General features: G+C 52.7%; 1 protein-coding gene across 4 annotated transcripts in view; it reads right to left on the bottom strand.

Annotated features, from left to right (window-relative positions):
* The window catches only part of SCARB1 (scavenger receptor class B member 1), an 86,554-nt gene that overhangs the window by 54,249 nt on the left and 15,713 nt on the right, over nt 1-16,592 (bottom strand). Inside the window, exon 1 of one of the 4 annotated variants that reach the window (XM_038574754.1) lies at nt 3,020-3,086. The exons of the other annotated variants lie outside the window; for them this stretch is intronic. Within the exon in view, the coding sequence (XP_038430682.1) occupies nt 3,020-3,071 (52 nt within the window). The 5' untranslated portion in view covers nt 3,072-3,086. Of the gene's footprint in view, nt 1-3,019; nt 3,087-16,592 lie in introns of those variants that run through there. 4 annotated transcript variants of the gene reach the window in all.

Here is a 16,592-nt window from a genome sequence, read left to right as displayed (position 1 = left end):
TGTTTCTAAGCAAGAAGGCTTTTGTAAGATGGATCTCAGGGAAACGAGCTCTTCCCCAAGGTGTTGGCGGGAATGAGGGAGCCACAGCCCTGCTTCGGCAGCTTCTGTTTACAGAGTCCACAGGGAAGAGGGAGGGCCTCCAGCCAGGGCCCTCTGAGGTGATCTACATGCCAGAACAAGGATCTCCAAGATCCACCGCCAGGTACCAGACCCACGGCAGAGAAAGGCATGCCGAGTATGTACCATGTGTGCCTGGGAAGGAAGGATGTGCCAGTCTCTAAAAGACACAAACACTGACTTTTAGGAGGGAACTAGTAAACCAAGTTACCAAGGACCTACTGGAGCAAATACTCATTGTCAGGGCAGGGAGCGGTGGCTCTTCATATTGCACCTTATTTTGAGCTTGTACTAGTTTTTTTGTATGCTTTCAATTTTTAAAAATCATACCCCTTGTTTTATTTCTTTATCTCACTTCTGATGTCAGCAGGGGCTTTCTGGGCAAGCACTGGCCTGCAGAGCACATCAGTCCAGCCGTGACAAGTAAGAGGGCCATCTGAGGCCATGTGAGCTGAGAAAATCAGCCCTGCTGCACAGGCCCCAAGTAGCTGTTGGAAAAAAAAAACAAGTTCCCAGAGAACCCCAGAACTGGGGGCTGAATTTGAACCTAGGGACCTGCAGGCCCGAGGATCAGAAACACATGTTGTGGTGGGTTGAAGAACATCCCCCAGAATTCACATCCAGCTGGGACCTCAGAATGTGACCCTATTTGGAAATAGCATCTTTACGGATGGAATCGAGTTAAGGATCTGGAGATGAGTTTTTCCTAAATCCAATGACAAGTGCCTTATAAGACAAGGAGAGGACACAGAGGCACATGGCCGTGTGAGCACAGAGGTCCTAGGAAATTAATACACACATGCACAGTCACATACCAGTATTAGCAGGTGGGGACACCCAAGCTGGTGTTGAACAGCACAGAGGGGGTGAGGGGTCAGCCACATTCTCTCCCGGTCCTGGACACACACCAACCTCGTGCCCTGAGCTTTCTCTGGAGAACCTCACAACCTCTGCCACTCTGGAGTTAGCTGGCCTCAGCCACCAGGAGCCTGAGATTTCCAATTAAACCACACCCAAGGCCTGGGGTCCATTTTATGTGACCCCCAACAGACTCCTCAAACTTTGAGCCTTGGATTCTGCAACTCCAATGACATACAAAAGAAAGGTGACTGAAACTTACGACACGGAAATCAAAACCACACCCATGGCAACCACAGAGGCTCAAGAAGGCCTGAATGTAGCAGGCACTGGCGTGGACGTGGGAGGAACAGCAACTGCCCTTCTGGAAGCTACGGTGAATGAAGACAGCTCTCTGGCACTCTACGACCCAGCAATCCACCGCCAGCATCCTGAGGAAGTCCCCGAGAACTACAGGTGTGGGGCTGGGATGTCTGCTGCTCATGGAGGCCAGAGCCCACAAAACCAGCACCAGCAGGAAGGGAAAGAACAAAACATGAAGAAATCCAAGGGCAGCAGGAAGCACTGAGCCGAGTGCACATGCAGCAATGCAGGCAGGCCTCAAGACCAGAGCACGACTCCAGGACAGCACAACTCAGAGTCCCGAGCCGTGAGCCCAGGTGAGCCCTCCCCAAGGGCTCCCAACTCCAGGTATGTCCAAGGGCACGTGAGAGCAGAGCTAAAGATGCACATGCCAGGACCGGCAGGCCTACCCCTGCTGTGGACCCCTGGGGAACACGGGTGAGGACACTCTGGGGCAAGGGCCAAGAGTGCTCACAACCCAGCACACAGGGACTCACGGCCACCATGAACAGGAGACACCCAGATGGCCACGCGGTATATTGTACAACCGTGAAAATCAGGTGTGACTTTTTGCAGCAACAAGGCAAGATATCACCAACATAATGAGAAGTAAAAACAGATACAAAAAGTATCTATGTGGGTCTCAGACCATCTGGGCTGAGCTGTTAGAACAAAATACCATAAGACGAGATGGCTTATTTATTTCAGTAGATGTTTATTTCTTTCTTTTTTTTTAAAGATTTTTATTTATTTATTCATAGAGATGCAGAGAGAGAGAGAGAGGCAGAGACACAGGCAGAGGGAGAAGCAGGCTCCATGCAGGGAGCCTGACGTGGGACTCGATCCAGGGTCTCCAGGATCACGCCCTGGGCTGCAGGTGGCACTAAGCCGCTGTGCCACCGGGGCTGCCCAGATGTTTATTTCTTACAATAAGGAGCCTGGAAGTCTGAGGGTGCCAGCGTGGTCGGAGGACAGCCGTCCCTCTGGCTGCAGATTTTCAACGTGTCTTGAATGGGGGAAGGGGCAGGAAACTCCCTGGGGTCTCTTTTATAAGGGCACTGATCTCATCCGTGGCACCTAACGGCTCTCGCTCTCTGCTCCCATGATCAAACTACCTCCTAATACCATCGCCCAGAGCATCAGGTGTTCAGTGTGTGAGATGAAGGGAACACAAACACGTTGACTATAGTGATCTGACCCTGGCTCCGAAAAACCCAGGCCCTTCTCACAAGTCATCAACTCCAAAGTCAATCCAAAGCCTCACCTCAATCTCTAAATCTCTAAGTCAGGTGTGAGCCTGTGAGATCAAAAATGCTACGCAGGGTTCTGGAACACCACAATCCAGGTTTGACAGTCTCATTCCAAAAGGAGAAAAATGGGAGAACAGGTCCAAGGGGAGCCCAAAACCCAACGGGGCAAGCAACACTAAACCCCAAGGCTGGAAAACAATGCCCCTAGGCTGATGTCCTGCTTTTTTTCCGGGTCCACCGGGGCTGTGGCCAAGCCGTCCCGCAATTTGCTGGGCACGGCCCATGCAGCAGCTGTCGTGGGTGGAGTTGCACGGCGCTGGCTCCACCTGCCTGGGGTCCGTGGGGTGCTGGGCATCACCCCAACATAGTCCATCCAGCAGCCCCACTGGGCAACCACCCTCTGCCTGGAGAGCACGCCTACACTCCCCTCTACACCCTGGGGCAGAAGTCACCTGGCTGGTTGAAATCCAGGTGATGCCCCTCCTCTGATGGCCTCTGAATCATTTCTGGGGTCCTTCCCTCATCTTGAAGAAGAGCACAGGTGCGGCCGAACGGTCCCACAGTCCATCCCGTAAAGATCTAAGAATTCCAGCTTCCTTCCCTCACTCTGTCCTTGTCCTTCCCCTCCGGTTCCCGCTGGCTGTCTTCCCACTGCTGGGGTGATGAAGTCTGCCTCACACCCACAATGATCCCCTTATCAAACGGTCATTAGCCACACCCTTGGCCTTCTCTTCTGAACAGGCTCTCTCATTGTCTCCACTATGGACAGGCTGAGAAGTTTCCAAATGTCTCAGTTCTGGTCCCCTTTGATGAACAACCTATGTGTCGCCTCCCCTCTGTTCACATTTTACTACAAGCGCCCGCAGAAGGCAAGCCACACCTTCCACACTGTGCCTCAGTGTCCAATTTCATCAAGTGCAAGCTCCTTCCACGAGATACCAGGACGCACACTCAACCCAGCACATTCTCTGCCCCCTTCTCTCAACAACGGTCTCTACTCTGCTTTCCAAGCAGGTCCTCATGTCCGCTGGTGACCATACTCTGCCCACGACCATCAGGAAGGGTGCTCTCTGAGAAGATGGGGGCTCTCGCCAGCTCCCCTTTTCTCCGAGTCCTCACCAGGGCTAATTTTAATGGTCTGCTCGTGGCAATGTGGGCTCTCTCCAGCCTGTGCCCCAAATTCTCCCAGCCTCTGCCCATTACCCAGTTCCACGGCCCCTTCCCCAGTTTCTGGGTACCAATTTCTGTCTTAGGCCACCCAGGCCGCTGGATCAAAATGTCATAATAGGGCAGCTTCTAAACAACAGACATTTGTTTCTCACACTCTGGAGGCGGGGAGTCTGAGGTCAAGGTGCCAGCATGGTCGGGTGAGAGCCCTCTTCTGAGTCGTAGGCTTTTTGCTGTGCCCTCACCTGGCAGAAGCAGCAAGGGGGCTCCTGGAGATTCTTTTAAAAGGGCACTAATGGGGGTGCCTGGGGGGCTCAGTTGGTTCAGCCTCCAACTCTTGGTGCTGGCTCAGGTCACTGGATCAAGCAAGCCCTGGGTCGGGCTCTTTGCTCAGTATGGAGTCTGCTTATCCCTCTACCCTCTTTCTCTCTAAATAAAAAGGCTCTAATGCTTTTATAAGGGCCCCACCCTCCTGACCCCATCACTTCCCAAAGGCCTCATACCATCACCTGGGCGTAAGGTTTACCATATATGAATTTTGGGAAAACGGACATTCAGACCAAATCTCAAGATGCAGACAGGAGAACACAACAGGGAGCAAAACAGGCCAGGAACAGCTCCTCTGCGGGGCTTCTGGGGGGTACACGGGGTTCTGCTTTTCTGTCTTGGGGCAACCACGCAGATGTGAGGTCTCTGCTTAACTGCATGTGTCTCCGGCACCTCCCTCGAAGCCCGTTTTATTTCACCCCAGAGAGAAATCAAAGACTCCCGAGTTGCAGCAAGGAAGCGAGAGGCCGCCGTGGGTGGAATCCAGGAAGCCTGGGAACAGGCAGGCGAAGGAAGTCCCGGGGATGCAGAGTCTCCCGCAGCTGCCAAGGGATTCCGGCTGCAGCGGGCTCGGGGCCCAGTAGGGCCAGCATGACCTCCAGCACCCGCCCAGAGGCCAGATGGGGCCAGGCTGATGGGGCACAGGGTTTCCACAGGACTCAGAGGGATGGGCTGGGGGGGTGCAGAACAGAGGGGCGCCCCCACCCCCGCTCCAGTGTCCCAGGGCCCCCTGATGCCCCCCTCAGCTCTGCAGCCCAGAGGCAGAGGAGAGTGTCCGGTGCAGCCCACAGGTGGTCATGCTTCCACGGTTAATCCAAAGGCGGGGAGGGCAAAAGGCTGCTGGAAGGATCCTGGGGCCTGGGGGCTTCCCGTAAGGGGCAGGAATCAGAGTGAGAACAGAAAGCTGGCGGAGGGGGGACGACTGAGAGGGGCAAGGCCAGAAGGCATCACTGGCTCTTGCTGTCTCGGGGGTGGAGGAGTGGGGGCTTGTGTTCAAACTCTCCCTGGAGTCCTGGCCTGCTGCAGGTGGGGCTGCCAAGCCGGGGGGTTGGGTCAGACACCCACCCCAACTCAGCCAGAAGAGCCCTACTCCCATCTGATTCATACAAGGAGGCTTTTGTGTCGGAATCTGTTGGAAGAAAACGTGCACTCATGAGGAAACAATCCGCCAGATCCAAATTGAGGGGCATCCTGCCAAAAAAACTGGCCTGGTCCCCTCACAAACAAACCTCAAACAATCAGCGGAGCTCGGGAGAGGGCTCACGCCAGCCCCCTGCACGGTTCTGGCAATTTCTCCAAAATAAGATGTTTCAAACTAAAGCCTCAGGTGGGGAAAAAAAAAAACAAAAAAAACATGGGCTGCTTTTTGGTTGTTTTACAAAACCAAATGGCCCCTCGTAGGAATGGCTGGGACATGCACATGGTGGAGGCTTCCCAGGCCTCCAGACAGACCAGTGAGAGCTACCCAGGTGAGCTGGGAAGATTTTAGAAAAGAAAGCAACAACGATGCACTGAGAATGGCAAGACGTAGGGAAGAGGGTGCAGTACAATCCCACTTAGGAGAAACAGAGGCAGGCTAATCCTTCTATAAGCACATGTCCGTAAGGTTAAGGCAATAGCAACAGCAAACACTCATGTGACACTTGCTGTTATCCTGAGTGCTTTACATATGCCAACTCTACTTTTTAAGAGCCCTAGAGAGGAGATACTTTTATTAATTCCATTTTACAGAGAAAAAAGTAAGGCACAGAGAGGTTAAGTCACTTGCCCAAAAGCACACAACTAGGAAATGGCAGCAATAGCATCTGAACCAGACTGTCTGGCTCCAAGGCCCACGCTCTTGGATCCACCTTATCTTCTGGATGCCAAAAGCCTGGCCAAGGGCTGGAGAGAACCCCAGGGATTTGAGAACTCGAGACGGACCTTGGCAGTGACCTGCTGCACCACCTCATTCAGTACCCCCTACCAGCTCCCAGCCTGCCACTCTGCCCCATGCCTCTTACCCAAATGGAAATGACCACGTAGGCACCCAGGGCACCTGTCAGGGATGCACTCAGGGGCCCCTACCCCACACACCTCCACACTGTCCTCACTGAAGAAGGATGTGCCCCAACGTTTGGGGCAAGGGCCAGCAGGCTGGTAGTCATTCCTCCAGGGACTACTGCTTATAGGTGTGCTAAGCCCCACTGCAGAATATTACTGCTGGCTACGAGGGTTCCAGGTCAACCCCCCCATCTGCACCTGCGCAGACTGTGATAAAGGCCACAGGGTCTCAGCTCGTCCCTCGCTCACCACCCTCCCCTCCAGCACATACCCTGGGAACCGCCAACCGAAGGCAGACAAAGCCTGAACTTTGGCACACCTCCAGCTCTGATGCCTCTCCCGGTTTATAAAAAACATCTCTTGCCAATCCTGCCGCCAGGACATGGCAGACAGGGATAGAGGATGCCAGGTGCTCCTGCAACTGTTCAGCCTCTCCCAAGCCCTGTTCCCCTGGCCCATCTGGCCTCCACCCAGCATCCCACTTCATCTGCTCACCTGGGACAATCTGCCCTGCCAGCACTCATTGCCAATTTGCTCTGTGGCCTCATGCAAATCCCCGCTCCCTCTGGGTTTTGTTTTCCCCAAAGGAAAAATTAAAAATGAAGCTGAGTTCCAGATAAAATGATCTGAGAGACTGTGAAACCTTCCCTGATAAAAACAATTAGGTGATAAGTCACCACTCCCTCAAGAGGTCTTCGATTGGACCAAACACTGGAACTGCCAGGGTCACTGAGGCAATGACATGAAGAGGGAAAGCTATTCTGGGGCAAAGGGCCTTTCAACCATTTTTGCTACCTGTTACCTTTCCTCTCTTGCTAACAACCCCACCCCACCTACCCCACTTCCTTCTCATTTAGGGCACCAGCCCACCAACCTAACTCCCTGGGCCAATCACTGCAGCCCATTTCTCAAGCCAAGGTGACTGGCTCCGAGGGGTGCATAAACACAGGCCCAGCCTATCAGAGCCAATGAACATTCACAGCACCTTTTCCCAGTCACTAGGAAAATTCTCTAATTACCCTTCAACTCCCTCCACAAGGTTCCCTCCAGAGACCCCTGGGAACTGTAAAGCAGCCAGTCTCTCCCCCGAAGAGTGCAAGTGGGCCCTACATAGAGACGCTGGTGAGTGATACGGAAGCACACATACCCCAAAAAAGGAATCTTTAACTCCAGGATTGCATTCAGCCTGCCGGTTGCCTCATTACAGGGTCCCCAGGAAGAAAAGTAGGGCCATGAGAAATTCCCTCCCCACCCTCCCTCTGTGCTCTCCAGGCTGATCTGAACCCAGAATCCAATCGACAGATGATTCACTGAGTGCAAGGTAAAGATTCTGCATGGGTGAGGGCACCTGGACTACACCTCCACTGTCCCTTACAAAGTAAAATTATCAGCAGAAGGGACCGGAGTCTCCCTCTCCAGCCTCATAGAGTCTCTGCTGGTGGGGACCAGAGTTGGCACATAAATGATTCCACTTTAATTTAATGCTGACTCTCGGCTTAAATGCAGCAGAAGGGAAACATGCTCTTCCCCCCACCCCTCACCCCATGCAAGTGACCATCCCTGCTCCCTCCAGGAAGCAGAAGGAAGGGGCTCCAGACCAGCTCCCATGCCTCCCCCAGCGCCTCAGCCAGGACAGGTGCTGTTTCTTGACCCACCACTCAGCCCTGACGACATCTTTGTAAATCATGTTGGGACAGAGAAGGGGTCAAGCAAAGCAGGAACCACCCAGTCACCAGAATCACAGAGAAGTCATAGGAGGCTTGTTAAGACTCAGGTGCTGGATCCAGGACCCCATCACAGAGACCAGGCTCCCGGTGGCTCCTCTGTGCCAGGCATTGTGCTATATAGCAAGTATATTCCTGCATTTTCTTCACTACAACCCTAGGAGGTGGGCCTGGGGAAACCAGAGCCCAGAATGGTTAAGTAACTCACCACCATCACATAGAAAGGAGTGGAAGAGCCAGTAATGGAATCTAAGGAGTCCAGTTCCAAAGCTCATGTTTTTGAGGGTCCCTGCTGGGATCCCTTACAGCCTCAGCCCAAAGTCCTATGCCAGCCAGGTCTCTGCCCTGGACCAGGGTCCCCAACGATGGGACATGAACAACACAGACAAGGCCCTGTCTCATGGAACCTCAAGCATATGACCAATATAACTTCTGAGAATGGCAAAGGTTTGGAAGAGAGTAACACAGAGTGGTTATAGCACAGACAGGGTAGACAGTGGGAGTGGGGTTCACGGGGCAGGTTGGTGGTCAGGGCATATCTTTTTCAAGAGGTTGCATTTGAGCTGAAGCATAAAAGAGGAACCAAGCATAAGAGCCAGGGGGAAAGCATTCCACGGAGCAGGAATAGCACATGCAAAGGCCCTGGGGTGGGAAAGAACACAGGGGCACTGCAAGAAAAGAAAGGCCTATGGGGCTGGAACAGGGTAAGAACTCTGACAGTTGACACAGGCAGGGGCCCATGAAGAGGAGACTTTCAGGCTATGGGGGCAGATAGGCTTCCGGCCACACAAGAAGTTTTTAATCACAGTAGTGAAATGACCCAACTTACATTTTCTAAAGAGCATTCCAGCTGCAGCAGAGAGAACAGACAGCAGAGTGGCAAAAAGATGCAGGAGCAGACAGCGCGGTAAGGAAGCTTGCCAGAGATCTGCAGTGGGGCCCATGTAGGGGAGGGAAGTCAGCCCCACATCCCCGTGCAGGACCACAAACCACCACTAGTCACAAACCTCCCTATGAAACCACCCTTGTCTTCTAAACATCCATTCAATAAATATTTGAGAACCTATGATTTATGTGTTAGGCATCATTCCAGGTGCTTGGGACACAGCAACAAACAAAACCAAGGTCCCTGCCCTCATGGGCCCCACATCCTCGCGGGGAGAAATAGACAACAAACGACAAACACAATGCACAGCTATGTAGTATCTCACAGGGTGACAGGCTACAGAAGAAACAGTGGGGTAAGCAGGGATCAGAGCCCAGGGGATCAGGGAGGGTGCCGGCAAATTGAAACAGGGGAGGTCAGGGTGGGCCTCCAGAGTACCTGAGATCTAGAAAAAGCCCTGAAGATGGTGGGACAGCGAGTCTTGCACATCAGGAGAGAGTTGAAGGCAGAGGGAAGAGCTGAGCTGGAATGTGCTGGTGTGTCTCAGGAATGGCCAGAGTAAGGCGAAGGGGAGGGCAGGAAGGGGTCAGGAGCGGATGGTGCAAGCCTAGAGGGCCAACAGAGGGATGTGACTTTGACTCCCAGGGGGATGGCACAGGCCCACTGTGGGGGGGTTTGAACAGAGGAGGATGGTGATATGACTGCAGAATTCACGGGGTTCTTTTGGGCTGCTGTGTGAAGAAAACCCGGCCAGGGAGCAAAGGTGAACACAGGGAGGCCCATGGGAATCCAGGTGAGAACTGGTGGCCCCTTGGAGAGGGGCAGTAGCCATGGGTGTGGCAAGAAGTGGTGGGATTCTGGACATACTGTGACAAGGAAGCCATAAACGTCCCGATGGTCCAGTGTGCAAAGTGAGAGAGAGACAGAAGGACAAGAATCGAGGCTGGGTCCAAGGCTTTCAGCCTGGGCGGCTAGTAGCCAGAGGAGCCACAGACGGAGACAGGAATATGGCCAGAGGGACAGGGTCCGGGCGTGGTGATGAGGAGCCAGGTGTCGGGCAGGGTCCTGCCAGCACTTCCCACTACCCAAACTGAGATAACGGAGTGGGCCACTGGATGCCGGAGGCTGGGACTGGAGAAAGGCCTGGGCCTGGGACATCAATTTGGGAGTAGCCAGGACATAGATGCCACTTACTGCCCGAGACTGGCTGAGCTCACCCAGGGAATGCGTGACACAGAAAGGATGTCCAAGAGCTGAGCCCCAGGTCACACCAACAGCGAGGGGTCAGGGAGATCACGAGGCACCAAGAAATGAGACAAAGAGCCTGGCCACGGAGGTGAGAGGAAAACCAAGACAACAGACATTTAAAGTGTCTCAAGAGTCTTTCTAGGCGCTTCCAGAAAAGGTGGAAGGAACTTCACCCAAAATGCCAGGAAGCAAACAAGGTTCAGGCCACTCCTGTTCCTTCCCCCTCCCCAGCACAAGGCTGCTGGAGAACAGGAAGACACAGTGGGGCGGGGGGAGGGAGGAGGAGGAGGCACAAAATAGACAGCCAGGCCTGGGGTCACCAACATCCTGGACCTCTGGGTTCAGGCAGGTGCTAGGCAGACCCACCAGCTTGAACTCTGGATCAGAATCACCCCGGATACCCTGTGATCCCAGCTGCTGAGCCCTGTCAAGCTGCAAAGCCAAGAATGGACTGTTTTGTGGTATTTTGCTTCTCTTTGCATTTCTGCTCCTGCCAGCCACTCCCAGGGCCAGTGGAGGCCAAGGTCACGTTTGAAAAGGGGGAGGGAAATGAGGTACATAAAAGATCATCTCCTTTTGTTTTGTTTTATTTTGGGCCTAGGCATACAATGGAATTCTCTGCACAATAAATGTGTTTATGGGGCTGAAGTTACCAGATCTTTGTGGATCTGGTTGGGCAGGGGCCCAACACTCCTCACCAGAGTCCCCCGGCTCTCAGATCAAGAACCAGAAGTCTGTGTGCATCGGCCTTGGAGTGGAAAGCAGCCCTGGAGGGTGGCTGATGAGCCAGGGGCCCCTCTGCAGCTGACCAAGGACACGGGATGGCCCTTCTGGGCACTGGTGACCACCAGCAGGCCCCGCAGACAACGACAGAGGGGACATGCCTGTGCCCTGTGTCCACTGTGACCAGGATGGGCCCAAGGGAAACTTCATCAAGCAAGTCTCTGACACCGGTTCATGACTCACTTCTGTGTCATTCGTTGCTAGAGAAAGGCCAGAACAAGGTGATTCCAGGTAACTGAGCTGAACCAAGTTCTAGCTAATCATGTTGAATCACTGAGTGGAGGCACAGCGAGTATTAGTCATTCTGGGAAAGGAACATTTCATGGAATGGGAAGAGCCAGATGCAATGGACACACCCCCGTGCCAGGCCAAGAGAGGGCCAGGCTGTGATGGGGCACATCACCACACATGGATACACGCACCCCAACACGCATGGACACATGCTAACATGCATGCTCGAGTGTGTCCAGATATGCAAGCACGTGTGCCACCACGTGTGGCTGCACATCAACATGTGTGTATACACGTCCATACACATACGCGTGTATGCCAATGCACAGACACTCGTACTCCCTGTTGACATGCCGACATGTGCATACATGTGCTCCAGAACATGATCACATGCATGCGTGTGCACCTGCCAACATGCGTTCATGTGTCACCAGTCATGAGTGCAGTCAGCACACGTGCACACACACCAACATCCATGTGCACACATGTGCCCTCATGGAGCCAGGGAGGGAAAATGAAAATAAACCAGACTCGGGGGAGCTAAAAATAGCCCATGGTTTCCAGCTGTCACCATAGAGTGGGACGAGGAGCCCTTGATGCACCGGGAGGAACAGGAAGTCCCCCTCTGGGAAAGAGGAAACAAAACCAACCTGGGCTCCCAACTGCCCCCGAGAGGGAGTGCCGCCCAGCCTCCCATCCGCACCCCCAGGCAGCGCCACCGCGGGGCCCCATCTGGCCAGGGGCCGAGGCCGCGGGCGAGCACGGGAGAGGTCACTCTGTGGCTCTGAAGTGTCCCCCAACGGCGGCCTGGGCTTCACCGAGGTGCAGAGCGGGCCAAGCCCACCGTGAGCTTGTTGGGACCACAGGCCCGAGAGGCCGCCCTGCCAGCTTCCCCTGACCTGATGTCTGTGGTTCTAGAACACAGCCCAGCTGTGCCAGGCTGCCCTGGAAGGAGCGCATCCCGGAGGCAGTTCTGGGGAGGTGGCTATAAGGACAAAGGCCTGCCGGGGAGCCCTCTGGCTGGCCAGGGAAAGCAAAAGCAGAGGTGGGCCCGGAGGGAGGGGACGAGGAGGGCCTGCCCGCCCCGCTGCCAGGGAGGAACTCCAGCCGCTGAGCACCACCGAGCAGGGACGGCGGGATCTACAGGGCAGCAGGCTCCCCGGATTGCAATCCCAGTCCTGCCATGTCAGCCGTTTGACCTGGGGCAAGTGACCTCATGGCTCTGTGCTTCCCATTCCCTCAGTAGAAGAGGCAACAGTAGCCATCTGGATTCCCAACGGTATGATCTACTACGTGTAAAACACTTCGAACGGTGCCCAGTGAGTAAGAAGTGCTCAGTACCTTTTATCTGCATCAACCCCCACCTCTCAACTGATGGGCAGAGGAAATTTGCCAGAGGGCACAAAGCCCCCCAGGGGCATGACATCCCTGAGGTTCTCTGGGTGGCTCTCGCTGAGGGAAGAGGGAGCAAAACAGAGTCTGAGCCCAAGTCTTGTGGGGGGAGAGAGGATAAGGAAACAAGCCAACCTAAAGCACTTGACCACCTCTCTGCTCCACCATCTGACCGCAAAGGCAAGCGCTGCTCTGGCCCTCGGGGACACTGCAGTGAGAGCCACAGTGCACCCCTACCCCAGCACACAGCCGTGCTCGTGAGGCAGAAAGACGACGCACAAATAAACATCACGGAGGCTGCTTTTATGGCCAGGAGGGGCAGGCTACACAGATATCTGGGGGTGAGCCATCTGGACAGAGGGGAATGCAAGCAGACACTTCAAGGAGATAGCTCGGCAGGTGAGCAGGGAGCCAAGAGAGGGTGAAGTAAGAGAGGGAAGGAGGCCCAGACTGTGCGGGACTCCAGGCCACTGAGGACAGAACTCGCTCACAGTAACACAGGGAACCTCCAAGGGTGGTCAGCTGGGGGGGCACATGATCTGACGACTTTTTTTTTTTTTTTTTTTTTTTTAATGACTGTTATATCAGGATCCCTCTGGCTGTCTACAGAGACCAGAGATGAGACTACTGCCCCAGTCCAGGCAACAGATGGAGAAGGTTGCAGTGGTGACGCCGAAAAGGGGCTGGAATCCGGATATGCTTTGAAAATAAAGCCGATAGGATTTGCTGATAGATCGCATGAAGGATGGCCCAAGATTTCACCTCTGCACTTGGGGAAAGCTAATGGAGGTGTCATTTACTGAGATGGAAACACAAGCTGAGGAAGCCTTCAGCAGCTGGAATTATTAGTGGGTAAAGCACCCAAGGCTGATTCCAACCAGAAAACCAACTTGAAGATAGTAGAAGGGACCCAGCTCCCCTCCTGCATGTGGAGAAGGCTCAGAGGCCTATCATCTCATGGTGGCCCAGCAGGCGAGCCCCTTCCCCTGTGGGCCAGGCAGCAAGGGACCCCTCCCACTGCTGGGCCTTCCCAGTTGGACCAGAGACACCTGCTAACTTGGAAATACACTGCCAGGGACCTGGGCTGTGCTATCCTTATCCATTCAATGCAGGACCACGCATGCCAGGCTCAGTTCTAGACAGGAGATATAAGATTTCTCCTGGTCCTCCTCCAGGATATATTTTTTTAAGATTTTATGTATTTAGGGACACCTGGGTGACTCAGTGGTTGAGCGCCTGCCTTTGGCTCAGGTCGTGATCCCAAGATCCAGGATGGAGTCCCACATCGGGCTCTCTGTGAGGAGCCTGCTTCTCCCTCTGCCTCCCTCTCAGTCTGTGTCTTTCATGAATAAATAAATAAATCTTTAAAAAAAAAAAAAAAAGAAGAAGAAGAAGAAAAGCAAGCTCCCTGTGGGGAGCCCAATGTGGGACTCGATCCCAGGATCCTGGGATCATGACCTCAGGCAAAGGCAGTTGCTCAACCACTGAGCCACCCATGTGCCCTTCCTGGATATTTTCACACACATCAGGAAGGTTACCTGGGGCAAATGCCTCTCCAAAGCCGCTGTCTCCCTAACTGTTGACAATGATAATGAGAAGTGTCCCAGGATTCTCCCAGGACTAAACAAGATGACAATGACATTCACAAAGATGCTCTGAACACTGCCTGGCATACAGTAATTCACGACCGCACTCCTTAGCGCCTTCCAGCTAGACGCCTCCGGTCCACTCCTACCTACTGAGGGAAAGTAGAAGGAATGAGTCCCACTTCTCCCCCTGGACCTTTCCTGGTGACCTCAACCCACATGGCTCCTCTGCTGCCTCCCACGGTTTGGGTGCTAATTCTTTTGGCCGTTCTTTGGGGAAAGCTATGGATTCCTTACTACTTTTTAATTAAACACATAACAAACAAATATTCTCTTTGTTTAAAAAAAGAAAAGGTAGGGGGACACCTGGGTGGCTCAGCAGCTGAGCATCTGCCTTCCGCTCAGGTTGTGATGCTGGAGTCCTGGGATCGAGTCCCACATCGGGTTCCCTGCATGGAGCCTGCTTCTCCCTCTGCCTCTGTGTGTGTGTCTCTCACGAATAAATAAATAAAATCTTTACAAAATAAATAAGTAAATAAAAATTCTCTTTAAAAGTAGAAGCAGGGATCCCTGGGTGGTCAGCGGTTTGGCACTTGCCTTAGGCCAAGGGCATGATCCTGGAGACCCAGGATCAAGTCCCACGTCGGGCTCCCTGCATGGAGCCTGCTTCTCCCTCTGCCTGTGTTTCTCCCTCTCTCTCATGAATAAATAAATAAAATATTTTTTTAAAAAGTAGAAGCATTACAGATAAAGTATGTCCTCCGTGGCCGCAGCCCGATGCTCCCCCTCTGCCCTGCCAGGCCGACATGTGCCCTTCCACCCCTTCTCTGATTTTACCTGCACTAATAGTCACCCATTGAAAATACAGATTATTGTTTTGTGACATTTGTTTAAAAAACATAAATAGTGGAAGGAGGGTAGGGGGATGGGTGACGGCCACTGAGGGGGGCACTTGATGGGATGAGCACTGGGTGTTATACTGTATGTTGGCAAATTGAATTTATTTATTTTTTCTTTTTTTTGGCAAATTGAATTTAAATTAAAAAAAAATGTTTTTTAAACAAAAAAAAACCATAAATAGCACCTGAGTGTTTTTCAATTATTTACATGTTGTACAAACTGTCTGTGCTAACACATACACATCTAGTCCCTTCTTTCCAACGTCTGCCCAGCAATCCCCTAGACGAAGGGCCCCCACCTCACTTCCTGTGCGCCTGACTCAGGACTGTGGCTCTGGCCTACCACCGCCACAAGCTGTATAAACCCCAGCAAGCTGTTCACCTTTGCTATGCCTCAGTTTCCTTACCTGTAGGAAAGAACAAAAGCATAGCTCAATCTATTTCTCAAGGCTGTGGTCAGATTCAAATAAGAAACTAGTCACACATGTAATCGCCTTTGTACTTTATAATCTTGCCGGCAGGCAAACTACAACTGACCCGACTCGGAGCTGAAGGAAGAGGTGAAGTAACTGGCGTGAGGTCCCCAGCTAGCAAATGGCACAGCCAGATCTGCAACCCTGGGCTCTGGAAACTGACACCAGTTTCAAAATGCATCACATCCCTACTCAATCCCATCAGCAACCTGAGAAATGTAAATCAAACCCAGCAGATTAACAACAACAAAAAAATGATCACAATACAGCATAATCTCCAGTGATGGCAGAGATGTGGGGGAACTGGGTGTGTCATACTCTTGCTGGAGGTATGAATGCTAGAGCTTTGCAGAAAGGCAATTGGGTGGGAACTGTCAAAATTCAATCCCATCCTACTTCGTGGTCTAGAGGTTTCTACTCTGGAAATCTACCCTAGGCAAAGCATTCATATACAAACACAGAGAGGTGTGTACCAGGACATTCACCAGCTGCTTGAGACAGAGACAATAACCAGTCAGTAGATACACAGGGAGATAGTGAAGGGGATAGGAATACCATGCAGCAGTGAAAAAAGAAACATAACAGATTTATACATTCTGACATGGAAACATTTTCAAGAAATATCCATGAATTGAAAAGCAAATTACAGGGCAGTCAGGTGGGGCGGGGAGGGGAGGGGCACTTGGCCGGGGGCTTAGCAGTTTAGCGCTGCCTTTGGCCAGGGGCATGATCCTGGAGACCCGGGATCAAGTCCCACGTCGGGCTCCCTGCATGGAGCCTGCTTCTCCCTCTGCCTGTGTCTCTGCCTCTCTCTCTCTGTTTCTGTGTCTCTAATAAATAAATAAAGTATTTTTAAAAAAAGCAAATTGCAGAATATTTATACATAGTTTAGCTCACTCAGTATATGCAAAAATACACAGCGACGTGTACAAATGTGTGCTCACGTCGTATGTATCAACAGAGGTCTAGAAAGATACACGCCAGTGCTGCTTCGGCAGCACATATAGAGATACACGCCAACGATAGTGGTATTATCTGAGAAAGGGAATAAAATGGAGGGAACATTTTTCCTTCCCTTTGAATTTTTTTTGCAAGCAAGAATTCATTTCTTCTATACGCGGACTCCTTTAGTTAACCAAAAAGCATTAAAAAAATAGAAATTAGGGATCCCTGGGTGGCGCAGCGGTTTGGCGCCTGCCTTTGGCCCAGGGCGTGATCCTGGAGACCCGGGATCGAGTCCCACGTTAGGCTCCCGGTGCATGGAGC

This window comes from Canis lupus, chromosome 26 (genome assembly GCF_011100685.1).
Source record: "Canis lupus familiaris isolate Mischka breed German Shepherd chromosome 26, alternate assembly UU_Cfam_GSD_1.0, whole genome shotgun sequence".
Lineage (NCBI taxonomy): Eukaryota > Metazoa > Chordata > Mammalia > Carnivora > Canidae > Canis > Canis lupus.
Note: the sequence above shows the minus strand (reverse complement) of the source record. Positions and strands in the feature narration are given on the sequence as shown.